This window comes from Puma concolor, chromosome E3, assembly GCF_028749965.1.
Source record: "Puma concolor isolate L17-30 chromosome E3, mPumCon1.1.hap2, whole genome shotgun sequence".
Taxonomy (NCBI): Eukaryota; Metazoa; Chordata; class Mammalia; order Carnivora; family Felidae; genus Puma; species Puma concolor.
This window is the reverse complement of record NC_141682.1, coordinates 23984463-24012082: the sequence shown is the minus strand read 5'-3', so window position 1 is coordinate 24012082 and position 27620 is coordinate 23984463. Positions and strand designations below refer to the sequence as shown.

Sequence of the window (27620 nt, the reverse complement as noted above, 5' to 3'; positions counted from 1 at the left end):
GGAGCCTGCTTCCGATTCTGTGTCTCCCTCTCTCTCTGCCCCTCCCCCGTTCATGCTCTGTCTCTCTCTGTCCCAAAAATAAGTAAACGTTGAAAAAAAAAAAAAAAAAAAAAGGATAGGGAAAAAGTAACAGGCCAAGCAGAAGGTATCAAAATAAATATTTATTAATACTGAAGCTTTATGTACACCTTTAAAAGCAAATGTGCAGATGTGAAGAATTACAAAAATCAATCTAAGATCCCTTCTCCCAAAGTAAGTATAAATGAACATTCAAGATCAGTAGTGCCACTTACATTCAGAATTAAAAAAATGTGCCTTAATGGAATACAAGTAGTTATTTTAAATGTCATCCGGATATTCTTTACAGTTACAACTCTAAAAAGTACTAAGTGGTCAAAAAATCCAGAGCACTGTGTTTTCATCTAGTTAGTTGCGGTAGACAAATATATTTCCATCTTTTTGTCCGGCCAACAAATGAGAATGTGTACCTGACCATTTAACGAAAGACCAATGTTGGTCAGAGACAGGTGGGAGGAGGGCAGTACAATGACCCAGAAGTAAGTCCCAGATGGCGATTGTTCCAGAAGTCAATACTGCCGCTGCAAAATGATCTTTCACATCACCTTCCAGGAACCTAATAGCAAGCAGAGAAGAAACAATTCAAATCATATATCAAAAGAATTTTTCGAGTTAAGCCAAAGTCACGCTCCCCGAAGCAACAAGAACAGAAATACCTGGAAATGTGATGCCCATCTTTGAAATCCCAGGGCAGCTGGCAGGTGTGCTGTAGTTCCGGACACAACCGTGCGTCCGGGTCCCGGCTGTGTCTGATGCGTCCCGTACCACCCGCACCCCAGCTCTCAGCAGCCTGCCTCCCACTCTTCAAGCGGGCCATGCTCCGACCACCTCAGTGTCTTGGCTCCTGCTGTTCCCTCTCTCATGTGCTCACTTAGCAGGGCTGGGATTCTGCCATCATGCAGGCACGTCGCCTCCCTAGAAAGATCATCCCTCATCTCCCGTCTAGTGTAGGGCACATGTGTACTCTGCTCCCTGTCATGTTATAGGTTTTATTTTCATCGCACTTTTCACTCATGAGATGATCCTGTTTCCATACTTGGTGGCTAGCTCTCCCACCAAGATGTACACATTGTAAAACAGGAATCTGTCTGTCTTTTAGAGACGGGGGCACTGCAGTCAGTTGCCTGGATCTGAATTCTAACAAAGTAAGAGCTCTGTGACCCTGGGCAAATTATTTAACTTCATCAGTAAAATAGGAATATGATATGAGTACAGCAAAGTACTTAATACACGTTAAGGGCTTAATATAAATTAGTTGTTATTCCTCACTGCCACATCACCAGCATCTCGAAGAGTCAACCTTCAGTGAATGTTCTGAGTGAACCAAATGGTATTTTTTTTATCCCAGGCTCCCACCCAACTTTGTGTGACTGACTCCAGACACATCTGAAACTCCACAAAGTCTTCCTTGACAGTCTCTCCCTAACCCTCCACTGCCAGTTAAGGTGCTCCTCCATCCTGTGTGCTCCCAAACACTACAAGCCTCATGGCATTTTGTGTGCTGAACATTAGTCTCTAGTTGCCTCCTATTTCCATGAGATTAGAAACAGTAGTGCCCTCTACGGAACTGGCACCAGATAGGTATCAAGGTTTGCTAAATAAATGAGTTTGAAGAGTGATGAAGGAAATGCTTGATTGAATAGTTCTCTTTATCCTAAATTTCTAGGCCAGCGACTACGGTTCTCTCCCCAAATCCAAAGAAACAAGTTCTATACGTAAGCACGTATGGCAGATGACAGTCCTGAGGTTCTTGGTGAGCTAAGAACGTTTGCAGAAATGCCACTTCTGGCTAAGGGCACAGGGAGAGAGACCATCTTTTAGAACACTGATGCAGCAAGCTTGGCACAAGATCCCCAAAAAACACAGAAACATACATTGCACCTACCAAGGTTCCTTATCCTTGTAAACTGTTAAAGCTAGACTTTGTGATCTTGATTTACTAAATCTGTTTTCTGTCTCTGCTGTGCATTTCAAACAATAATAAAAGTAATCTCTAGGAATGACCCTTCCGGGTGTGGCTGGGGTGGCCTAACAACACCAACACTACTTTAGAGCTCTAGAGAGCTTACAGAACACCTGGGATACCAATAACGGTATCACTGATAAATAGATCTTCTCATCAGTCAGTAGATAAATATCAATTGCTTGCACGGTGGAGACTCGTCAGATTTCAAAGTAAAAGAGGCCTTCCCAAAGTAATATTTAAAACTTTCTTAATTTAGGTTTTACGGAAAGGACATTTTTGTAGAGAATATTAATTACTTAATTTGCATTTGAAATGTTTTGTTATGGGAAAAACAGGGTTTGAATACACATAAAATAACCTATCCAACCCCATAATGGTGGGGATAAGAATGTAGGGAACCTGGGATTTGACCGAGATCTACTAAACTTTACACTTCTTCCTACTTGACATTCTTACTATGGTCTGCAGTATTTCATGTTTACCATTCATCTAAGTGACACAAGAACATCTGTTTTTTTGTATTTGCACACGTGCCTTCCAAAATGTCATACTCAGTGAACAGCAGCACACACTTGCCTTCCAGCCTGCCCTTGGGGAAGACAGTAGAGCATCACACCCACACTCAGGGTTGTCTTAGGGTTAATCACAATCAGCTGAAACACGGGGCTTCCCAACGGCTCACTCTCTTTGGCACAAGGATGGCTCAGGACAACAAACAGGAGCCCCTAATTTAAAAGAGAAATGAATAACCAAATAAATCAGCAAGAGTATGCTGGGAAAAAGAAAGGGTAGGCAGAGACAATACCAAAGAATTACAAGAATGATCAAAAGTCTCAAGTATCCAGGATTTAATCACTAAATCACTAGCTCATTTTTCTTTTCAGGCAAACTGTTGAGATGATCACTGAGCTCGCCTTCTGGTTTCTCTAGGTCAGGGCTCAGTCAGTCTTGTAGGTGGGAACGTAGCTGATTCACCAATTTCCTCCATCTTAGACACTACTAACATCTCATACCATCCATTTGGAGAAACGTCGTCACAGGGAAAGAGGGCATAGAGACATGCAAACAGAGTCCTCAAACTACAGATATTCATTGGCAAGTTGGTTTTTGAAAATTCAGAACACATTTTCCCATAAAAATAATCTTGTAAGTGGCGACTCAATTTCTAGGCCAGTCTGCATTGCCGATTTACGCTTATAGAACAAGAGTAACAAACAAACAAACAAAAAAGACACCATCACCTATGGTTGTTTCCATGGGAAAATGTGTTACAGACCTCTCCCGGTTTTAAAATTATATGATCTAATAATAACATGATTGTGTGTGGAGACATATATATCACACAGACATACACACACGGTTGTATATGTTATATATTGAAAGTAATTCTCTTTGGAGGTAAAATGGAGAAAATTAATTATGAACCATCTTAGGATTAGTAACATTCATTTCTACTTTATACATCTTCTAGAAGGACTGAATTTTTATAATGAGAATGAATTACTTTTATAATTAGAAAATCTAGTCAAGAAAAGGCTAGGGGTGCCTGTGTGGCTCAGTCAGTTAAGCACCCGACTTTGGCTCAGATTATGATCTCGTGGTTCGGTTCGTGAGTTTGAGCCCTGTGTCAGCTCTGTGCTGACAGCTCTGAGCCTGGAGCCTGGAGCTTTGGATTCTGTGTCTCCCCCTCTCTTTGCCCCTCCCCTACTCACACTCTGTCTCTCTCTTAAAAAATAAACATTTAGGGGCGCCTGGGTGGCGCAGTCGGTTGAGCGTCCGACTTCAGCCAGGTCACGATCTCGCGGTCCGTGAGTTCGAGCCCCGCGTCAGGCTCTGGGCTGATGGCTCGGAGCCTGGAGCCTGTTTCCGATTCTGTGTCTCCCTCTCTCTGCCCCTCCCCCGTTCATGCTCTGTCTCTCTCTGTCCCAAAAATAAATAAACGTTGAAAAAAAAATTATAAAAAATAAACATTTAAAAATTTTTTAAATAAAAAAAGAAAGAAAGAAAAAGTTCGATGTCATATACTTAACTAGGGGTTGGCAATTATGGCCCACAGGCCACATCTGGCTCACTGCTTATCTCTGTATGACCCACAAGCTAAGAATGATTTCTGCATTTTGAAATGGTTGAAAAAAAGAAGAAAAATATTTTATGATATATGAAAAATCATAGGAAATTCAAGTTCTGGAAGGTTTTAACATACAAAAAGTTTTACCTGGAACATGGCCACGCCCATGCGGTTTCATTTTATCTATGGCAGATTCTCTGCTTCAGCAGTAGAGCAGAGCACTTACAAGAGAGACCATGTGGCCTGCCGACCTGAAGGTATTTACCATCTGGTCTTACTAACACAAAAACTTTGCCGATTCCTGCACTAAATTATTAAGTTATTTCCAGAGGTTGGCTTCATGGAGTTTTATCTACTATCTGAAACATTTCTGTGTTAAATGCTTTAGTATCAAATAGGTATTAGTGTTGTAATAACAAAGATACAAAGTTATTTCAATGCCTAGTAGGTAAATGTAATAATTTCAGAGATGAATTCAACCCTGTTATTTTAAGGATGTAAAAAAGTAGCCTCAAGATAATGTGACAGATTATATAAGATCACACATCTTCTGAGTTCAATTCCACAGACCCAGCCAGGCCAGGGAAAGTTACAACCTGTGTATTCCAAGCGTGTGGTATTAATGCGCACGGGGTTGCCACTGAGGCTGCGAAAGTCAGTCTCCATACAAGTGTGAAGCCACCCGCTACTGCCTCTGTTGTGGCTCGATGGTGGGTACTTGAGGGTTACCTCTGACTCCTGGACAGCTGCCTGCAGCCTGTTCAGATGTCCAAACTAGACTGTAAGTCAAGTCTATTAACACAATGGCTGAGAAGCTGTTTTCGCTTCTATGTGAAAACACTAAAGCCTAAGGGAAAAACACATCTAGGACCATTTAACCATCCTCTCTAAGGGTATGTGTTCACATCATAAATCATTTATGGCAATGCAGTTGAGAGCCAAGTCTGGTAACAGGCATGGTATTTCTTAGTACAAACTCACAGCTAGAAATAAACGTTTGCTCTTAGGACATACAGCCAGAAAATTTAGCAAGCCGTCACATTATACCAATACTTATTTTCATCCATAGATTTCAAGAAAGAACTAGGGTGCCTGGGTGGCTCAGTTGGTTAAGCATCTGACTTTGCTTCAGGCCATGATCTCATGGTTTATGGGTTCCAGCCCCACATCGGGCTCTGTGCTGACAGCTCAGAGCCTGGAGCCTGCTTCAGATTCCGTGTCTCCTTCTCTCTCTGCCCCTCCTCCACTCATGCTCTGGCTCTCTCTTTCTCTCAAAAATGAATAAACGTTAACAAAAATTAAAAAAATAAAAAAAGGACAAACACTGTTATCCAATTTTGAAAAAGATACACAACAGAGAGGGTCTGTTAATTACTTCTTACTAAGTTACTGCTCTTACTCAGTGAGACCAACAGCCACACACAAAGCAGACACAAAGTGGTCCCAACAGATCACTACTTACCATTTCAGAATAGGCTTTGTGACAGACTGAAGCTTGGTAGGAATCACCAATGTGCATCTTTTTCAGGAGCTGACCAGTTTTTAAATTCCTTAGACACCAAAAATAAATAAGCTGATAACATTCTTCTAGCAAACTGGTTTTCACATAATATCCTGTTATTTATCACAGCATACTTTAGGAGGTGACCAAGGGAGAAACTAAGGGACACAGTACCTTAGTTTTGTTTAATTACATTTGTGTAGTTACATTTGTTTAGTTACAGACTGAGCTACAAATAGGGACTAGAGGTTGAAATTGCCAGTAGTTTAACTTGACAGTCCCGCCTGAGATTGAATCTGCTATGTCACTAGGAATAAACCTCTCCAGACTGCATAAGGAAGGTTTATTTATCTTATTTGACTGGGTATGGAAATTAGGCACATGGTATGGCTCCAGCATTATGATTTTGTCACATTTCTTATTATGCCTAAATTTTCCTTGGAAGACAATGGTCAGGAAACCAAATTTATTTAGATAGGAGACTACACCTAAAATAGATTTAGAATTCTGTTTCTATTACCGTGTTTATACTAGAACTAGACCAAGGTAACAAAGAAAGATGGGAAGACTGAGGTGGGGTAAAAAATGGAAAAAGGAAGAGAGAAGAGGGTGAATATAAAGAAGAAACAGTCTGGGGTGCCTGGGTGGCTCAGTTGGTTGAGCGTCTGACTTCAGCTCAGGTCATGATCTCACGGTTCTTGAGTTTGAGCCGTGCACCGGGCTCGGTGACGACAGCTCAGAGCCTGGAGGCTGCTTCGGATTGTGTCTCCCTCTCTCTGTGCCCCTCCCTGGCTTGTGCTCTGTCTCTCTCTCAAAAATAAACATAAAAAAATTTTAAAAAAAGAAAGAAGAAACACTTTGTTGGAACCACTTCTTAGCTTTACTGAGCATTTGTGACGTTGCTAACTGTTCTATCATGGAACTCTACTGATGAAAACCCTCAGCTGACTTCCCCTTAACCAAAACATAGAGTCCATAATCTTTTTCATAGTATCTATAATCCTCACGAATTCTGTGCTACGATCCTACATTACTGTTCCCTATCATGCATATTCCTGGCTCTGCACCTTTGTTCAATCTATCCTCCCAATGACCTCCCCAATCCTAACCAATTCCCATCTCTGTTACGGACCAATGAATGCCCTTCCATTCTTTAGGGCCTCGATTATGTCCTGCCTCCAGCTAGCAGCAGGAGCTCAACTTAGACTCTCTCACTTCTCCCTGCCTACACCAACCCACAGAAATCTCCTCTCCTCCACTTCCCTTCATTACTGTCCTTGTGCCTCATTTTTAATTTAATATAGACTGTAACAGGGTGTGATGTATTCATTCAACAAATATTTCTGAATCTTCTGTGGACCAGGTTCTGTGTATAAAAACAAAAGACAGAAATCTAAATGCTCATGTACATATGCAAGGTTTTCCTTGCCAGGGACACCAATGGGTTTATCCCCTATAGAGGTTAACATATGCTCTATATTTAGTAACTGCTCTTTCCTCAAGTCCCAAAGCACTCTGTCCAAATTTCTATCACTTTGACCTTGTCTGAATTGTACAGGAATTGTATCCTTTGAATTGTAAATTGAACTGTAAAGCAATCTTACTTACTGACTAGATTTTAGAGGCTTCGGAACAAGGATTCATATCTACATCTCTCACAGAAAACAGTATATAAGTAGAGACTCAAATATGCATTAATGATTGAAAGATCGGTGCTCAGTTAATATAGCTTAACCAAAATTAAATATTTAAACCTTCAGCAAGCTTCAAAAAGGGCCACTTTAACCTTGAGTATAATATGAATCACTTTAGACATTTAATACATCAGGAGTTAAACAGGAAAGGTGACCAACAAAGTACATAGAGCCCAAAAGGTAAATGAGAACTTTTGATACACAATATGATCCATACATCTTTGAGTAAGTAGCTTACACAAGGTGTTAAGACAGGCCCTGAGAAAAACAAAAGGTATGTACCCATCTTCAAGGACTTCCATAACACAAAGTAGCATACGCTAAGTTAAAAAACAGAGGCAATATTGGGGTGCCTAGATGGCTCAGTCGGTTAAGCGTCCAACTCTTGGTTTCAGCTCAGGTCATGGTCTCACAGTTTGTGAGTTCAAGCTCTGCAATGGGCTCTGCGCTGACAGCACGAAACCTGCTTGGGATTCTCTCTCTCTCTCTCTCTCTCTCTCTCTCTCTCTCTCTCTCTCTCTCTGACCCTCCCTCCACTTGTGTTCTTTCTCTCTCTCAAAATAAGTAAATAAATTTAAAAAAATTTAAGGGGAATATTTAAAAACTTAAAAAAAAAGGCAATATGAGTTCAGAGAGGGAAATGTCAATGAAAGTTGAGGTATTACAACAGAGCTCAAAGTAACTATGGGACTGAAGATACCCCTTAAACTTAGAACTTACACTTTGAAGCTAAGTATAAAGGTCCCTCCTCGACCTCAAATTCTGTTGCAATCCATTATATATATAAAATGCTAAAAAAATTACTCTTAGGATGGGAAGAAAACAGGGAGCTGAGGAGTATGGACTAGCTGGAGAGAAATTTTTGTACCAAGGCATCGGGGAAATGGAAGCTGAAGAAAAGCAAACATTGTGGGGAGGGAAGGGCTGGGAGGAAGAATGTTAATACAGTAAGAGTATGAAAGAAGATCTGGAGGTAGGATATTGATTGATGACAAGGAGACCGATTGCTAGATTATATTAATAGTTCAAGAACCAAATAATGAAGGTCCAGACTATTGAAATACCAGCAAGAACAGAAAAGACAATTTTGGTAAGGAATATTGTCCCCAAATTAGACCTCCATGTACAAACACTGAGCTAATGCCAGAAGTGGAAACCTGCTGCTCTAGACAGTAGGGCCATCTGAAAACACAGTCTCCTGGTAGATTAGGACATGGTCATATTTCAGAGGCCCCCAGGTGGGGAGGGGACAAAGATTCTCTTAAGGACCATGCTCTCCTGGCTTATTCCTAGAGAGTTAGGGTTGGACAGGGCAGAACCAGTTAAAGGAGAGGGCTTCTGAGGGAGAAAAAAAAATTAATTTATTGTCTTAATACAAACTAACCTTGAAAGTACCTTTGGCTGGGTAAGGTTCTTCTCAGGGTAAGGAAAGAGAAGTGGCTGGGGACTCCTTGACTCTGGTTTCCCTATCACAAATTTGTTAACCTGGTTCCTCTAATCAGATATATTTTATAATTTTGGATTGTAGACAGTATGAATGACACATCACATAAACTCTGGATTCTGTTAGATTCCTCTAAAGAATATTGATTCCCACCACCCCCACCCCTCCCCTAGTAAACAGTTAACTTGGCTTACCCAAAATTCCAAATGCTGAAAACCCAATTCAGTTCTTTTTGCCTTACCTGGGCTGCTTCAAGCCTGACCTGTACACATGTAGTTTAAAGGCTAGCCAGATTACCAGGTAAAGATTATAGCTCAGAATTTGAGGCTCATTCTTTAGCTCTCTCTTTATGGGGATTTCTCTTCCTCACTTGCTAGCTGCTGTGGTCACCCTGAACTCTGTCCTTTGGTTCTTTAAGTCAGGGCCAGAAGGTTTTCTCTCAGGCTTTTAGTCCCCCATGTGCAGACTAGGGCTTGCCCTCTGGCTAAAAGCTGTAGGAACAGGAACTTGCCTACTATTTCCTATTGACCACTCTCCAGTATCTTTCTTCTTTTTCTCATTCCCCAGTGCCTTCAGATAGTTGTTCTTTATACTTTGTGCAGAGTTTATAGTTATCTGAGGTAAAAAGAGTTGGTTTGATAAAAGCCATCAACCAGAAGGAGGCACAATTGTATATTTTTGACAATGGTAAAATTTCATTTACTTTGAAATAGTCTACTCGGACTGATCTTTTTTCAGAATGTCTGAATTAATACGATGTTCTTGTTGAGACAAGTATATGTCATCTGACAGGAAAAAACAAACAAACACAATCATACTTACAGAGTCTCTAATCTTAACCCCATGAAATTGGAGGTATACCCTCATATAAGAGAAGAAACTGAGGCCCTCAAGAGAAAGCTTACCAAATAACAATGTTGTTCATTACAGTGGTACCAAGCAGAGCTTCCTGCACCCCTTGCACCTCAGCAAAAGTTAGTACAGTCTCTTCAGGGGACATCAAAAATTGTTTTTCTTTGCTTCTGCATTTAAAACAGTATTAAAAATTAGCACTTTGTACCAAAGCAGTTTCTAAACAGCCCTTCTACATATTGCTGAGCTATGCATAACATGCACTAATCTGATATCAGAAAAAATTTCAACTAGAAAATGTGTATTCAAAACTTTCTACAATAAACATACACTACTTTTATATTCTCTACCTGGATATATTTGCAAGCACCTCAAATTCATCATATCCAAATTTAAACTTGCCAGGGGGGCCTGGGTGTCTAACTGACCCAGTAAAGCATCTTGTCCAACTCTTTATTTCGGCTCAGGTCATGCTCTCGGCTCAGGTCATGATCTCATGGTCATGAGATCGAACCCTGCATGGAGCTCCAAGCTGGGCATGGGGCCTGCTTAAGATTCTCTCTTTTCCTCTCCTTCTGCCCCTCCCCTGGACATATGCACTCTCTTTCTCTCTCAAAAAGACAAAACAAAACAAAAAACTTGCCACCTCTCTCTTTAAACCTTGTATTTCTTTCTGCATTCCTATCTAAGTGAATTGTACCACTGTCTACCCCGGTGACAAATGTAGAAACCTGGATGTTATCCTTGTCTCCTCCCTCTCTATCTACTCAATCACTAAGCCCTAATGATTTTAGTCTCCTCTTTCTCAAATCTGTCTGCTTCTTCTCATGTCCACTAATACTTTGCTAATTTAAGCAAGCAATTATTTGTCTCTTGCCAAGATTACTACAGGTCATGAATAAATAAGACAAGAAGGTCCATGACCTCTGTTATTACGAAACACAGGTAAATAATCACAATAAAGCGTAACAGACACAGAGAATGTTATGAATTCCATTTGAAATATGCTGAATCTGAAATACCCACCAGATGTCTAATAAATAGGCACACAGATCTAAAGGCTGGGTTCAGAGCTAGAAATATACGTTTATAAGTGGTCAGCACCTAAACAGTAATTTAAGGACTGGAAACCAAGTGCAGAACAAGAAAAGGGTCTAGGATCTGGAGGCACATGTGAAATCTGAGGGGCACATGGAGATTTCAAAGACTGAAGAAAGAATAAACTATGTTTGCTGAGCCTCTCCACTCCACTGGCTTCCTCCCTGCTACATCCAGCTTCCTCCTCTCTAAACCACTTCGACGAAACAGCCTAGTGTTGAGGCAGACCCTGCCATACGATCCTGCAGCCCAGAAAAACAAGAGGCTAGTGATCTGACCTTCTCTGAAAGCCTGTGATAAAAGCATTCTTTAATAATGAAAATCAACCATCTTACCTTCCATCTTCTGCAAATGTCATGATTTCTACTCGTTGGTCACAAAGGGTCCCACTGCTACTGACTAGCCTCCTCTCTGTCAGGCCAAGCACAGCTTTTATATTTCCAGAACTCAGTAGCACTTGCTTTTCACATCCACCATCAGAGGAACAAAGTAATGATCTAAACCAAGTATAAAAGAAAATTGGAGAAGAGTAAGCCTTTTTTTTTTTTTATTTTCAAATATTTACTTTTGAGGGGGTGCCTGGGTGGCTCAGTGGGTTAAGCATCTGACTTCGGCTCAGGTCATGAACTCACGGTTCATGAGTTTGAGCCCCACATTGGGCTCTGTGCTGACACTCAGAGACTGGAGTCTGCTTTGGAATCTGTGACTCCCTCTCTCTCTCTGCCCCTCCCCTGCTCTCACTCTGTCTCCCTAAAAATAAACAAACACTAAAAAATTTTTTAAAATTATTTATTTTTTTTTTAGCATATGTGCTGCCAAAGTGAGCACTTTTTATTTATTTTTGAGAAAGAGAGTGTGTGTGCACACAGAGAAGGGGCAGAGAAAGAGGGAGACCAATAATCCAAGCAGTCTCTGTCCACACTGCCAGCAAAGTGCCCAATGCAGGACTCGAACCCAAAAACTGTGAGATCATGACCCAAGCCAAAAATCAGGAGTCAGACGCTTAACCAACTGAGCTACCCAGGCACCTCTAGGAATTAGCCTTTAATATGAAAGGACTAGGGGTGTCTGTGTGGCTCAGTCAGTTAAGCATCCGACTTTGGCTCAGGTCATGGTCTCGTGGTTTGTGGGTTTGAGCCCCGCATCAGGCTCTGTGCTGACAGCTCAGAGCCTGGAGCCTGCTCCGGATTCTGTGTCTCCTCCTCTCTCTGCCCCTCCCATGTTCATGCTCTATCTCTCACTGTCTCTCAATAATAAACGTTAAAAAAAAAAAAAACCTTTATTTATTTATTTTAATGTTTATTTATTTATTTTTGAGAGAAAGCATGCAAGGAAGGGGCAGAGAGAGAGGGAGATGGAGAATCCCAAGCAGGCTCTGTGCTGTGACTGCAGAGCCTGGTGCAAGGCTCAAACCCACAAACTGTGAGATCATGACCTGAGCCGAGATCAAGAGTCAGACGGACACTTAACTGAATGAACCACCCAGGTGCCCCTAAGGTTCAATTTGTTTTTTTAATTTTTTAAATGTTTATTTATTTTTGTGTGTGAGAGAGAGAGACAGATTGCAAGTGGGGGAGGGGCAGAGAGAGACTGAGACACAGAATCTGAAGCAGGCTCCAGGCTCTGAGCTGTCAGCACAGAGACCGACACGAGGCTCGAACTCACAAACCGTGAGATCATGACCTGGGCCAAGCTCAGACGCTTAACCAACTGAGCCACCCAGGCACCCCTCCTAAGGTCCAATTTTAAACGGAAACTTGAGTCAGGGATATAATTCTATCACTAGGTTTTTTTTGAAACAAATAGCTCTTGATCTAAATTTAGATTCTTTCAAGATTCAAGCCTAGGTTATAACTTGCACTCAAAACAAGCTGACAGAGACAAAGATGAGGGAAAGAAAAAAATTACTCCTTGAGAGTTACATACCTGATTTCCCTGATTTCCAAATTTCCCAAAGCCACGCATACGAGGTTACAAACATCAGGCACTGGAACTATCTGTAACACTGGAACCTAGATAAAACAAAAATAGCCAAAAATTGAATTTGGTTGTTTCATTTTTTTTTAACAATATAGTTTATTATTTAAAAAATTTTTTAAATTTATTTACTTTTGAGAGACAGAGTGTGAGCAGGGGAGAAGTAGAGAGAGAGGGAGACACAGAATCTGAAACAGGCTCCAGGCTCTGAGCTGTCAGCACAGATTCCAACACGGGGCTCGAACTCATGAACCACAAGATCATGATCTGAGCCAAAGTCAGACACTTAACCGACTGAGTCACCCAGGTGCCCCTGGTTGTTTAATTTTTAATTAATCTAAATTTTCCAAAATCTATCACATTCCCTTCTATTCTCACTGTACCAGGATAGTTTCAAACACTGAACAAAAGTTTAGCAAACACCCTCTTTTTATAAGCTGCAAATCCAAATAAGTTATAGGCAGAACCGTGTATATAGCAGCACTTACTTAATGAAATCTACAGTTCTAAAAATAAAGGAAAATTTAAATAAATTCTGGCAGAAGTGGACAAAGGGAACATCATGCAGTCATTTAAAATAAGTTTATTCACATAAATAAATATTTATTGACCACCACTATACAAAGCACAGTGCTAAAAGCTATGGATATACCAAAGAACAAGAATGAAATTTGCTAAGAGTAGATCATAAATGTTCTCACCAAAAACAAACAAACAAACAAACAAACAAACAAACAAAAACTATGTGAGCTGATGCATGTTAATGAACTCGATTGTTGTGGGAGTGCTTTCTATATATAATATATCAAATCATCACAGTGTACACCTTAAATATATTACAATTTTGTCAATATTACTTCAGTAAAGGTGGAGAAATAAATAAAACTCAAAATAAAGTATGAAGAATATGTAGAGGGGTGCCTGGGTGGCTCAGGTCATGATCTCACAGTTTATGAGTTCAAGCTCCCGCCTTGGGCCCTGTGCTAACAGCTGAGCCTGGAGCCTGCTTCAGACTCTGTGTCTCCCCTCTCTCTCTGGAGCCCCCAACTTGTACTCTGTCTCTCCCTAAAATAAATAACCATTAAAACTTTTTTAAAATTAAAATTAAAAAAAAAAAAGAATTATGTAGAAACAAGGAAAAATGTATAAAGCGAGAAAAGGCAAATTTAAAAATTTTAAGCACATTAGGACTGCAAGCACGTAAGATACATATGAAGGTGGACAAAGACTAGAAGAAAATATATTAAGAAAGGAAGCAAGAAAAATGTTTTGGTGAGGGGTAAGGAATACAAGTATCAGCAAATTTAGAAGTCAGAAAAGACACAAAATTCTAAGCTTCTCCAACATATCTAGTATAAAAATCCATTTTCCGAAAAACAGGCGATAAAGCAAACCAGAGCACAACGTTAACTGTAGAATCCAGATGGTAGGCATATGGGTACTCACTGTACAACTTGTCTCTATGTTTGACAATCTGCATAATGAAATGTTGGAAAAAATTACTGATCCCTCTGTTCTGCCTTACATGGTTGTAGGTCCCATTCTTGGTAAGCTGCCCATCTATATTACCACGTAAATAATTGCAAAGACCTCTCCCAGCTCTAAGATTCTGACTTACCTCTGTAAAGTGCCAGGAATAAAGTTTTTCCCACTGCCAAGTATCTAGAGGTTTCCAAAGAGAAACTACGTATTCACAGGCAGTTATGATACATGGCTCTTTGAAACCGGCTATTTCCCACCACATGGCACTCACGTCCACGGAACAGGAACCAGAAGGATTCTGAAATAAATAGCAACAACACTTATGTTAAAGGGATACTTGGGGGTCTGTTTTTGTTTGTTTGTTTTTAATGTTTATTTATTTTTGAGAGACAAAGAGAGACAGAGCATAGCGGGGGAGGGGCAGAGAGAGAGGGAGACACAGAATCTGAAGCAGGCTCTAGGCTCTGAGCTGTCAGCACACAGCCTGATGCAGGGCTCGAACTCACAAGCGGTGAGATCATGACCTGAGCCAAAGTTGGATGCTCAACCGACTGAGCCTCTGAGGCGCCCCACTTGGGGTCTGTTTTATGAATAGAATATGAATATAGAATATGAACATGAAAAGTGCTGGGTTCCAAGGATTAAATGAAATACTAAGTAAATGTAATTAAAGTTTTATACAGGTCAAAGCTGGCTTAGTTGGTGGAGCAAGTGACCCCCGATTTTGGGGTTGTGAGTTTGAGCCCCACATTGGGTGGAGAGATTACTTAAAAATAAAATCTTAGGGGGCACATGCATGGCTCAGTTGGTTAAGCACCCAACTTTGGCTCAGGTCATGATCTCACGGCTCATGAGTTCAAGCCCTACATCGGGCTCTGTGTTGACAATTCGGAGCCTAGAGCCTGCTTCGGATTCTGTGTCTCCTTCTTTCTCTGCCCCTCCCCTTCTTGCGTGCGCGCTCTCTCTTTCTCAAAAATAAACGTTAAAAAATTTATAAAAATAAAATCTTTAAAAAAAATTTTTTTAATGTTTATTTATTTTTGAGAGAGAGAGAGAGAGAGAGAGAAAGAGCGCAAGCAAGGGAGGGGAGAGAGAGAGGGAGACACAGAATCCGAAGCAGGCTCCAGGCTCTGAGCTGTCAGCACAGAGCCTGACGTGGGGCTCGAAACCACGAACTGTGAGATCATGACTTGAGCCAAAGTCAGACGCTTAGCTGACCTGAGTCACCCAGGAGCCCCCAAAATAAATAAAATCTTAAAAGGAAAGAAAGAAAGAAAGAAAGAAAGAAAGAAAGAAAGAAAGAAAGCAAGCTTTGTGAGTCTTATATAACTAAAAAAATTGCCCCCACACACTTATATCATGATGGATCTAAAAATGTGTAGCTCCAGAATGGAACAGATTCAGATTTAATCACAAAACATGGCCCATAAGAACTTGCCCATTTGGAAATGAAACATCCTGATGAACCACCCACGGGTTGAAGAGGGAATAAAAATGAAACAACGTGGGGGTTAAGGGCACCAACTTCCCGCGTAGTCAAAAATCTGCATATAACTTTTGATTTCCCCAAAACTTAACTACATTAATAGCATACTATTGGAAGGAAGCATTACTGATAATGGAAACAATCAACACATATTCGTGTGTTATATGTATTATATACTGTATATAATAAAGTATAGAGAAAAGAAAACGCTATTAAGAAAATCATAAGGGGGCGCCTGGGTGGCGCAGTCGGTTAAGCGTCCGACTTCAGCCAGGTCACGATCTCGCGGCCCGTGAGTTCAAGCCCCGCGTCAGGCTCTGGGCTGATGGCTCAGAGCCTGGAGCCTGGTTCCGATTCTGTGTCTCCCTCTCTCTCTGCCCCTCCCCTGTTCATGCTCTGTCTCTCTCTGTCCCAAAAATAAATGAACGTTGAAAAAAAAAAAATTTAAAAAAAAAAAAGAAAATCATAAGATGGGGCGCCTGGGTGGCTTAGTCGGTTAGGCGTCTGACTCTTGATTTTGGTTCAGGCCATGATCTCATGAGGTTGAGCCTCACGTCAGGCTCTGTGCTGGCAGTGCAGAGTCTGCTTAGGATTCTCTCTCTCTTCCTCTCTCTGCCCCTCCCCCACCTGTGCTTTTCTCTTTTTCTCTCTCTCTCAAAATAAACTTAAAATAAAAAAAAAGAAAATCATAAGGAAGAGAATATACATTACATTTCTGTAAAAGAATTCTAATGTGTTTACTGAAAAAAGATCTGCATGTAAGTGGGCTTTTGCAGTTCAAACCCATGTCCTTCAAGAGTCCACTGTATTTCCACATGAGCAAGGAGAGCACTGTGTATCCAAACACACAGAGCATGGCAAAGTGGTATTTCCAAAAGAAATTTATAATCATAAAGGCATTTATCAGAAAAGAAGAAAAATAAAAATAAAGTAAGAAAACAGCTCAAAAAGGTAGTGAAACAACAATGAAATTAAGCACAATGAAAAAGAAAAGAATTATTAAGGATAAAAACAGAAACAAACGAAATAGGAAACAAAAAAACTAATTAACAATCAATACAACCAAAAGCGTTGTAGACCAACAGAATGGAAAATCTCTTAAGTTTGATGCAGGAAAAAAAGTACTTTAGAAAATGGGGAATTGGGAGAGAGGTTTAACCGAATATACACAGACAAAAAAAACTACTAGAATAATAAATAACTTTTTACCTACAAATTAGAAAATACAAATGAAATGGTTGATTCTTTAAGAAACCAAGTTATTCAAATGGACTCAAGAATAACTTTGAAATGACTATTACTATGTATCTTTTATACTAAAGGAATCTGGAGCTCAGAAGGTAAATAATTTGCCCCACGTCACACACTAGTAGTTGGCAGAAAGAGTTTACGTGGGTTTGAATCTCTTTCTTTTACACCAGTTGTTCTCACCTGAGGGGAATTTCGCAAACTTTCCCTGGTGGGTATCTAGCCATACCTGCAGACATTTTTGGTTATCATAACTCGGGATGGGGGTGCTAGTGACTCTATAGATAAGGCAGGGCTGCTGCTAAATGTCCTACGATGCACAGGACTGCCCCTGCAATAAAGAATTATCCAGCCCCAAATGTCCAGATTGCTCAGATTGAGAAACCCTGCTCTGTATCATGCACTACATACAAAGAGTTAACTAGGACACAGGTCCAGTCCACTTCTCTGGATTTACTAACATATCATTAACAGAATATTGTAACTTACATTTCTCAGAGTTACACACACACACACACACACACACACACACACACACACACACACCCCACATAGCCTATGAAAGATTAACCATTCATTATAACCTGGAACCACTACCTATTTTCTCATAAATCACAAGTGATCCTTCTAGAAACATTACAGCATTTGGAAAGGAGGATCATGAATGACTTTCTCTCTGTCAAGATGCCTGATTTACATTTAGACACAAAGTTGAGTTAGCTTAAGTTGTTCTTGGCAATAGCTTGACATATAAACTTCTTCTGGAGAAGATCTCAAGATATAAATACAGCTAAGTATTGTGAAAAACAAAGAGTTTACAGGTTTTTTCTGAATCTGTTTCGCCAAGTTCGTTTAACAGTGCTAAATTAAGAATGCGAAGATACAGTCAAATTCATCCTAATTTTCCTATGAATTCATTAAATTTTTTACATGTAAGACACACGACACACCAACAGGGAACGGTCTTCTGACCTTTAACTTCGAAACCAATTGTAGGTGGCCTGGAATTAAGCCATTACAAGCAGGAAGGTCTGCTACTTCAGTCTGTGAAAATAAAAGTCACACTGTTAATCTACGCTTTATAGATGACGTCTGCCCACCCTGCTCCTTCATCGTGTCTACTCAATATGTGTGATTTCCTCTGATAACAGCAGCAAAGCCCTATATGCAAATGCTTCCTTGATGACAAAGGGAATAGGATCCCCCATATTTAAAAACACATTTTATATTAACCTTAAATTTCCCCCAACTGAACTTAATGGTTACAGTGAAATCATAACAAAGAAGCACATTCAACCATTCCTAAACACTGAGGAGCCAATGTGTAAGAAAGTCATGCTGCCCATATTCGCTAAGATCTTTCATTCCGTCATAGAAAAATCTTACCATGGAAGTGGACCGTACCTGCTCAGTGGACTGTTTCCACGACTCCACGTGCATATTTCCACACAGCTGATTTTCTTCGGAAGTGACTGACTCAGTGGGAAGAAGTTTTGCTTGGGAACCAGAATCACTGTCACAGGAAGGCTGTCCTTCCCGACCTGACACAACCGGGCTGCCATCTGATTTTGAGGGGCTGGCCCAACCGTCGCCTTGCTTCCGATCACAGTCTTTCAAGTGAGGAAGTTGGGGTACAGAGCAAGTTGATCCAACCACCTCCGTGGACACTCTTTCACAGCGTGCTTGGGAGCCGAAAGCTGGAGTAGTGCCTAGGATGGGGAAGGCGGGCGAACACACATCTGCCGTCAGTCTGTCATTATCCTCAGGGGTGACGGTATTAAAAGGAGTGAAAAGTACTATGGATGAAGAAAGGCCCTTCTTCTGAGGCTGGCTTGTTGGGTTTGGTGTTTTAGGTTGTGCTTTTCCTGGGAGAACAAGAATTTCCTCTTCCAAGTCCTCCATTTCAATATCAATTTGTGTAGGTGTCATTTCTTCCAAAACAACACAGTTTCCCTCCTTAAGGAGCTTATCCCCATACATTTTTGATACAAAAGGCTCCACTGATTTTTCTGATTGGGACTTCAGTTTCTTAAGCTTAAGAGGTCCAAAGTCTTCATCAGGTAACTGAAAATCTGTGGTTTTGAGAACAGAGGACAGTTGCTTTAAACTTAGCATCTCGTTCTTAGGAAATGAAGTCCTGAATGCAGCAGAATCCAAAGCCAAATAAGCATTATTTCTGGAAGAAAGGGAGTCCTCTTTTTGACGATCATCTTTCTTCCCTAAAATAGAAAGGAACAGCGGTAACAGCAAACATCCAATACCCAACCAAAAGTGAGCTTCTGAACTCCAAGACAGTGCAAAATGCTTGTTCTCTTCCCACCCATGACTCTGAAACCTATGAGCGGTTCAAGAATCAGCCACAGGTTGGTGGTTAACTAGCAGTTCTCCTTTTGTAGCATCAAAAACAGCATGGTGCTGATGACACTAGCGGGAAGAAGACCAGGGTCTAGTCCCTGCTCTGCCACTCATCTGCCAGGATCTTAGGCAAGCCAATTCACTTCATTTTCCCTTGTCTCTCATACGGGAACTGGACTAAGAATCTCTTAAGTCCTTTCTGCTCTAAAACTATGATTCCAACAGACTACCAGAACACAGTCTACAAAACGCTGGCCCTTCTCACTGAAGGAAACGTAAGTCTCCCTTTCAAGCAGAGTAATTTACTATTTAAAAAAATGTTTACCTATTTTTGAGAAAGAGACAGAGTGCCACCGGGGGGGGCAGAGAGACAGAGAGGGAGACACAGAATCTGAAGTAGGCTCCAGGCTCTGAGTTGTCAGCACAGACCCTGATGGGGGTCTTGAACCCATGAACCGTGATATCATAACCTGAAGGCAGATGCTTAACCAACTGAGCCATCCAAGCACCCCAGTAATTTACTACACTTAAGGCAGCTGGAATTCTATACCATTCAACATGTAGACCCAGTTGGCCCAACCACCTCTGCAGATACTTTTTCAGAGCATGTTTGGGAGCCAAAGGCTGGAGTAGTGCCTGGGATGGGGAAAGCTGTCTCCACCAACTTATAAATGAATAAACTTTATTCACCCAGGCACTAGGGTGGAAAGGAAATAGAGAGCAACTGCTTAATGGGCATGAGGTGTCCTTCTGGAGTGATGAACATGTTTTGGAACTAGGTAGGGGGCATGGTGGCACAAGAATGTACTAAATGCCAGTGCATCGTTCACTTGATTCAAAATGGTCCATTTTATGTTAAGATCACCTCAAGAAAAAAAAAATTAATGTTTATTTTTTACTTTAGAGAGAGAAAGAGAGAGAGAGAGGACAAACGGGAGGGTCAGAGAGAGGAGACACAGAATCTGAAACAGGCTCCAGGCTCTGAGCTGTCAGCACAGAGCCCGATGCGGGGCTCAAACCCACAAACCATGAGATCATGACCTGAGCCAAAGTTGGATGCTTAACCAACTAAACCACCCAGGCACCCTGAGAAAAAAATGTTTAATGTAGCAGCAGGTTACTAAATTCACAGCAGAGTATTTCAAAGTATACAAAAAGATGTTTCTAGATTATTACTAGATTGCCCTACTTTCTGATTGCTTTGTATTCTTGTTGGCTTAAAGAGGACAATAAAAAAGTCATAATGATTACAGGTTTTTAACTAATTAAAAATAAATTAAGTATTTAATTAATTATACCTCATAGACCAGAACCTGTGTCCAATGATATAGAGCAGTTGGCTGCCTGTTTTTGTAAATAAAGTTTTACTGGAACACATTATATACTGTCTGTGGCTACTCTGCCACTATACTTGACTAGCTATGACTGAGCACAAAGACATACTATTTGGCCCTTTACAGAAAGTTTGCTGATGTCTACTATAGAACCAGAGTGAATTATCTAGTTGTTTTGCTCAGTGTATCATATGTGATTAATTCCTGAGGAAATGAATAAAAAAGTGTAAATTATGTCACTTGTTGTTGTCCAATATTTTGTATCCCACAGATCTCCCAAGATGCTGTATTTGATATTTTACCCCAAAAAAGTTGGTTGGATGTATTGCATTTTATTACTCAGTCATTCCTAAGAAAGTTTGTCAAAGGACTCCTACTCGGACACACTTTTCATTTCACTTCAAAAACACTTTCTCTGTAGGTTATAAAACTTCCCTCTAGGAATAAAGATTGTGTTGTACCTGAATAGATACTAATTTTAGATGAAAATCTCATACATTGTCCTTTTCCATGTCAACTTTTCAATCACATTAGTGAATTCTGGCATCACAGAGCCAGGTCTGAATCCCGGCTCTGTAATTTTAATGAATTAAAGCCACTTTCATGAATTAAAGTCACTTTAATCTCCTTGTGCCTTAAGTTTCCTCGTCTGTAAACCGAGGGTAAAAACAGACTCTGCCTCATGTAGGGTTGCTGTGATGATGCAAGGAGTTAGTGTTCGCACAACATTTAGAAAATACCAGGGACACAGACACAATTAAGTGTTGGCTATCATCATCATCATCATCATCAACCGCACTTAGATTTACCTTTAATTCTCTTCTTACCATGAATAATTGCCTTTCCATTCTGCTCTTTGTTCAAGGCAACCTCTTCCTTGGATCTATTAACACCTGATGTGCCAAAAGTTGGCAAAAGGAGTTCACCATCATCTAATACAGGGGTGCAGATTGACTTTGTTTTTCTTCCGTGTCTCCTACCAGATGGCTGGATAACTGCCTTCCTCGAAAGGTTATCTTTAGGGGGCCCAGTGGGAGAGTTGACTTCAGTTAAAGAGGGACGTTTCTGAGGATTTCTTGAACTTGGTTGTCTTGTGCATGTGTCAGAGGTCCTAATTCCACTCTGGTCAGTTTCTTCACTGGGAAGGTTTAAATTTTTAGTTGCCTCCTTACTTTTATTTTTATACCCTTTCTTTTTGACACCCAAATGATTTTGAATTACAACTTCCAGGGCTACTTTTCTCTGGTAACTTGACATGCGTCGTGTTGTTCTAACATAATATTCTGCAGGAAATGGAAGGCCTTCAAGCATTGTGCAAGAATGTGTTTGATTTTCTGCAGAAGCAGGAGAGATTACTTCTGGGCTAAGACTCTTAGATTGACTTACAACCTCTTTTTCCTGAGGACTTTCATTTCTATCATCAAGAGTGTTATGGGGAGATTTTAAACACTCCTCTGTGTGATTCTGTCCTTTTAAATTTTGGTTTCCATTTGCTGATAAGTTATTGTAAGCGAATTCATTCACAGAGCACAAATTATCTGTCTCTAAGTCAGGACTTCTAGGCAGCTGGCCACTTGCACTTACAGCTTTATTTACTTCTGGGTTATCTGTAGAGACAGTCATTTTTTGGTCTTGTGCCTCTAGGTTTACAGGTGAAGCAGGGATAATGTTTTTTAAACCATGAGTAATGAGTTCACAGTCGCCTTTAGGAGGCTTATGTTCAAGGTGCTGACCACTACTGTTATTTGATGGAGTAAATGAAGCAAGTGTAGACACTGTGGGGAAATGATTTCCTCTTACGAGTGCATCAACAACTCTTTGTGGTTTGGCAGTTGGTGGAGTTAATACACCCCTTACGTTAGTTTCTGTCACTGGTGCTGGAGAATCCAGAATGTCACACGTAGAACTTGAAAGGTAAGTTCTTCTAGTTACAGGTGTTCTAGGATTCTCTCTATTGATTTCTTCCAGTTCCTTTAGTCTTTTTCCAGAGAGTATGAGTGAATCCGTGTCAAAGAAAGATTCTCTCGCCTGTGAAGTTAATGTTCTCTGCTGCTGCTTTCTTCTCTCTGGCAACTTACTCTGCCTTTTCTCACCACTAGGACCACTGACCTGGTAGGGAAAATGTTCTTGGATATCACTTTGTATATGTAATTGTTCCACGGGGCCATGTCCAAGGTTGAAGTACTCAGGCTCAATGCCAAGTGTGATAGGTGTCTTTTCTCCAGTTTCTTCATCCAGATGGGTGCTGATTTGTAATGTCTCACAAGGAGATACTTTATTTTTAGATTCTGAGGAGAAAAAAATATATAATTAATATTTTTCTTATTAATTAAAAAAAATTTTTTTTGAAGTTAATTTATTTTGAGAGACAGAGAGAGCGAGTGAAGGAGGAGCAGAGTGAGAGGGAGAGAGAGAGAATCCCAAGCAGGCTCTGCACTGCCAATGCAGAGCCCGACACAGGGCTTGAGCTCATGAGCCATGAGATCATGACCTGGGCCAAAGTCAGATGCTTAACCAACTGAGCCACCCAGGTGCCCCTAAGTGATTTTAATACCACCTTTCTATTTCAATAGCCTCCAATTTTATGATTATAAATTACCTATTAACATGAGTAATGACTATTGTTTTTTTAGAATACTTCCAGCTAGATTTTTTTCCTCTCTACATATAGAAGTGCTTAATCAAAAAAAAAAAACCTTTCCAATATTTACACAATAAATATAATTTCTAAAAGTTGAAAGGGGAAAAGATCAACTAAACAATTCAACCAAAAAAAAAAAAAAAAAAAAAAAAACCAGTTCATTGATTACAGATGGGAGAAAATTTATGAAATATGCATCTGATAAGCATCTAATAGCTAGAATATATTAAGAACAGTTATAATTGAACAAAAAGACATATAACCTAATTAAAATATTGGCAAAGGACTTGAGTAGATACTTCTCTGAAGAAAATATACAAATGGCCAACAAGCCATAAGATGTTCCATATCATTAGTCACTAGGAAACACAAATCCAAACCACCATGAGATACCACTTCACACCCACCAGGATGGTTATAATTTTAAAAACAGAAAATGGGGGCGCCTGGGTGGCTCAGTCTGTTAGGTGTCCGACTTCGGCTCAGGTCATGATCTCACAGTTCGTGGGTTTGAGCCCCGCGTTGGGCTCTGTGCTGACAGCTCAGAGCCTGGAGCCTGTTTCAGATTCTGTGTCTCCCTTTCTCTCTCCTCCCCTGCTCATGCTCTGTCTCTCTCTTCTCAAAAATAAATAAACGTTAAAAACTTAAAAAAAAACAACAAAAACAGAAAATGACAAATGTTGGTGAGGATGTGTAGAAACAGGAATCCTTGTGCATCATGGTGGGAATGTAAAATGGTACTGATGTTGTAGAAAAGAGTTTGGCAGTTTCTCAAAAAGTCAAACAGAGAATTACCATATGACCCCACAATTCCGTTCCTATGTACCCAAAAGAACTGAAAAAATACATCTATACAAACACTTGCAGATGAATGTTCATAGCAGAATAGCCAAAATTCATAATAAGCAGAAAGTAGAAACAACCCATATATCCATCAACTGATGAATGGATACATGAATCATGGCACATCATTTATCCAATGGAATAGGACTCAGCTGCACAAAGGAGTGAAGTGCTGACGCATGCTTGGATGTGTGTATGGAGGCATGACTGCTGGAAACATCACGCTAAGTGGAAGAAGTCAATCACAAAAGGTCACATAGTGTATGCCTCCATTCATATGAAATGCCCAGAATAGGTAAATCCACAGAGAAAGTAGATTCGTGGTTGCCAGGGGTTATGGGTAGGATGGCTACAAGGCTTCTTTTGGGGATGGTGAAAACATGCTGGAATTAGACGGTGATGAGGGTTGCATAGTCTTGTGAGTACACAAAGAACCAGTGAATTATACATACTCTTTAAAAAGAGTCTATGGCTAGTCTTTATCTTCTGGCTGTGAGAAAAAGAACCACAACCAAATATACCCGGAAAATGAATAATAAAGCAAGCATAAGTAAACGGGCTAGCTTCACCTGAGTGGTTTAGCTGTGGTGAAATGTCCTGCTGGAACAAGCAATCATGTTCTTCTGCTGTTTTCTTAACAGAATTCTTAACCTTCTCAGCTCTTTGGGCACGCTAGAGAAAACAAAAACAGCTTACGGAACAAATTTAAGACAAAGAAGGTTTATCTTAAAGCTTTATTATTAGGAAGAATTGTTTGTATATAGTTCATACTGTGATACCTCAATTTGAGAGAATAAGATTCACTTACCTGGAGGCGGGCCAGCGTCTTGCTGTATTCCCTTTTCAAGAATGCTAACTTTTCCTTCAACTGGAAGAAGAAAAACAGCAAACAATGCTGAGCAGGTGGAAAGAAAGAGTCAGAGGGAAGGGACACAGTGTCTATCAGACCCGAGTGTGCAGGGCTTAGAAGGTCCCTCAGCAACAGACGGCGGAGGAGTAGCAGGCACCCACACTACTTTCACTTCTCACAAAGCACCAAGCTTTCCAGTATCTTAGCACCTTTACATAAACTGTTCCCACCACCTGAAGCATTTCCTCCCCAACTCATTTTGCTAAGTCCTTCTGATTCCTCAAGCCTCAACTTAATTTTACTTCCCTTGGGTAGACTTCTAGGTCCTTCCCGAAATCAAGGTTAGACATGCCACCTCTCTGCTGTGCTTCCTTTATCACAGTACTTATTATATCCACTATGCTGTCTGTTTACTTCTGTTCCCCCTTCTCACTGTGAGATCCCTGGCAGCAGGAGCTGGCATCCTCAGACACTCAATCAACAAATGCATCTCTTGTCAGGTATAAACACCGTGTGTCAGTTATTGTTTCAGGTGCTAAAGATAGAGTGGTCAAGCTTAGGCAGAATGAGGGATGCAGATAATTAACAAAAAAACGCATACACAGATAAGATGTATCACATGGTAATCAGTACCCAGATCAACAGGGAGATGTGAGAGTGCCTGATCTACTTTTTTTTTTAATTTTTAATGTTTTTTTATTATTTTTGAGACAGAGAGAGACAGAGCATGAACGGGGGAGGGGCAGAGAGAGTGGGAGACACAGAATCCGAAGCAGGCTCCAGGCTCTGAGCTATCAGCACAGAGCCCGACGCGGGGCTCGAACCCACGAACCGTGAGATCATGACCTGAGCTGAAGTCGGACGCTTAACCGACTGAGCCACCCAGGCGCCTCTGCCTGATCTACTTTAGGTAGCGTGGCCAGAGAGGCATTTCTGAGGACTACCATTTGAGCCCAAACCTGAAGGAAGAAGAAGCTGGCTTTAAGAAGATCCAAGAAAGGGGCACATTTGAGCCCAAACCTGAAGGAGGAAGGAGCTAGCTTTAAGAAGATCCAAGAAAGGGGCATGTGTGTAGTTCAGTCGGTTAAGCATGACTCTTGATCTTGGCCCAGGTCATCATCTCACAGTTCGTGAGTTCCAGCCCCGCGTCGGGCTCTGCACTGACGGCGTGGATGGAGCCTGCTTGGAGTTCTTTCTCCCTCTCTCTCTGCCCCTACCCCACTCCTGCTCTCTCTCTCTCTTAAAATAAATAAATTAAAAAAAAAAAAAAAGATCTAAGGGAAAGCAATTCACCCAAGATCACACAGTTTATAAATGGTATGATCCAAAACCATACAGTTGAGTTCTAGAATCTGTGCTCTTTTTTTAAGTTTATTTATTTATTTTGAGAGAGACAGAGAAAGAGCAAGAACGGGGAAGGGCAGAGAGAGAGAGAGAGGGAGAGAAAGAGAATCCCAAGCAGGCCCCGTGCTTCATCACAGAGCTGGAGGCAGGGCTTGAATCCACAAACCATTAGATGATGACCTGAGCGGAAACCAAGAGTCCAACACTTAACCAGTTGAGCCACCCAGGCATCCCTAGGATCTGTGCTCTTAACCTCTGTGCTAGACTGCTTCTCACAGGGTCCTCTTTATCACCACCCTTATCATCATCTGAGAATTATTTTGTTGACTTGGAAATGACCTATCTCACTCCCCACGGGAAGGTAAACTAAGAAGACTGATGAGTTAATATGAATGAAGAGTTTAGCACAACGCCTCAAACAGCCAGCACAAGATACATTCAAATTAACATCATCAGCACTAGCACAAGATGGCATGAATAAGGACGGTCGGTCAGAGCATCTATAGTAGAAGCAAAATCTGGAAACAACCTCAAAGTCTCTCAGCAGAGTAATGTCTAAAGCCAAGAATGCACTTCCGTTAATACATAACACTACACAGAAGCCAGATTAACATGTATCGACATGGACGAAACACGGATAAGTAAAAAGGACGTTGTAGAACCATTCAGATCATACCATTTACGAACAAAAAGATACACATCACTTTTTGGTGGCCAGGGAATAAATCACACCCCTCCAATTCCCCCCCCCCCCCCCCGCCTCCGTCCATTACACACACGAAAAGATCCGAAGCACCGGCTGTTCAGAGATTTCCCTAAGGGAGTGGGTGGGAGAAGCCAAGGGTGAGAAAGTGTGGGAGAGAAGAGGATGTCAAAGGGGACTTTGGCTTTATCCAGTTTTACATTTCGTACGTATTTAGGCATTACTGCTGTAAGACAATTTGTTCTTTAAATGCCACCACGTGAGCTCAGCATTCTTCCATCCATACGTTCACCCCCGCTGCGTCCAGAGGTCAGAGATCACTGCCTACCCGGGACGGCAGAGGAAACAAACACACGCCTAAAGCCTGCGCAAGGGATCAGAGTTCCGACTCAGCCCTTCCCTCACACCCCGGCACCTTTTCCTTTTCCTCATAGCTGAGAGGTTTCCCGGGAGGCTCTTCCATCGGGCCGCGGCCGAACGGAAGGAACAGCCGTCGCCGGCCCCGGGCCTGCAGACACGAGGATGCCCGCTGGCCTTGGGCCCCGGAGGCACCCGGGAAGGAAACTGCGCCCGGGATCTTCCCCAGGGCGCTACCAGGTGGCACATGCGGGCTTGGCGCGCCCTCACCCACAGCCAATTACATCCACCGCTTAGCC

General features: G+C 41.2%; 1 protein-coding gene across 2 annotated transcripts; it reads right to left on the bottom strand.

The window, feature by feature from the left end:
• Positions 1-141: 141 nt before the first annotated feature.
• PALB2 (partner and localizer of BRCA2) lies at positions 142-27619 on the bottom strand. 2 transcript variants are annotated; one of them, XM_025916883.2, is made up of 13 exons: positions 27380-27619; positions 24876-24935; positions 24637-24739; positions 21411-22871; positions 18299-19113; positions 17867-17938; positions 14297-14458; positions 12628-12713; positions 11037-11198; positions 9657-9773; positions 5575-5662; positions 2621-2769; positions 142-634 (listed from the first exon to the last, which is right to left on the bottom strand). In XM_025916883.2, exons 1-13 carry the CDS (start codon positions 27425-27427, stop codon positions 427-429), a joined length of 3531 nt encoding a protein of 1176 aa, XP_025772668.1. In that variant the 5' UTR covers positions 27428-27619; the 3' UTR covers positions 142-426. The 2 variants fall into 2 exon arrangements, with proteins under 2 accessions (XP_025772668.1, XP_086548873.1); XM_086692747.1 differs by having other exon boundaries at positions 18299-18966.
• Between the last annotated feature and the right edge of the window lies 1 nt (position 27620).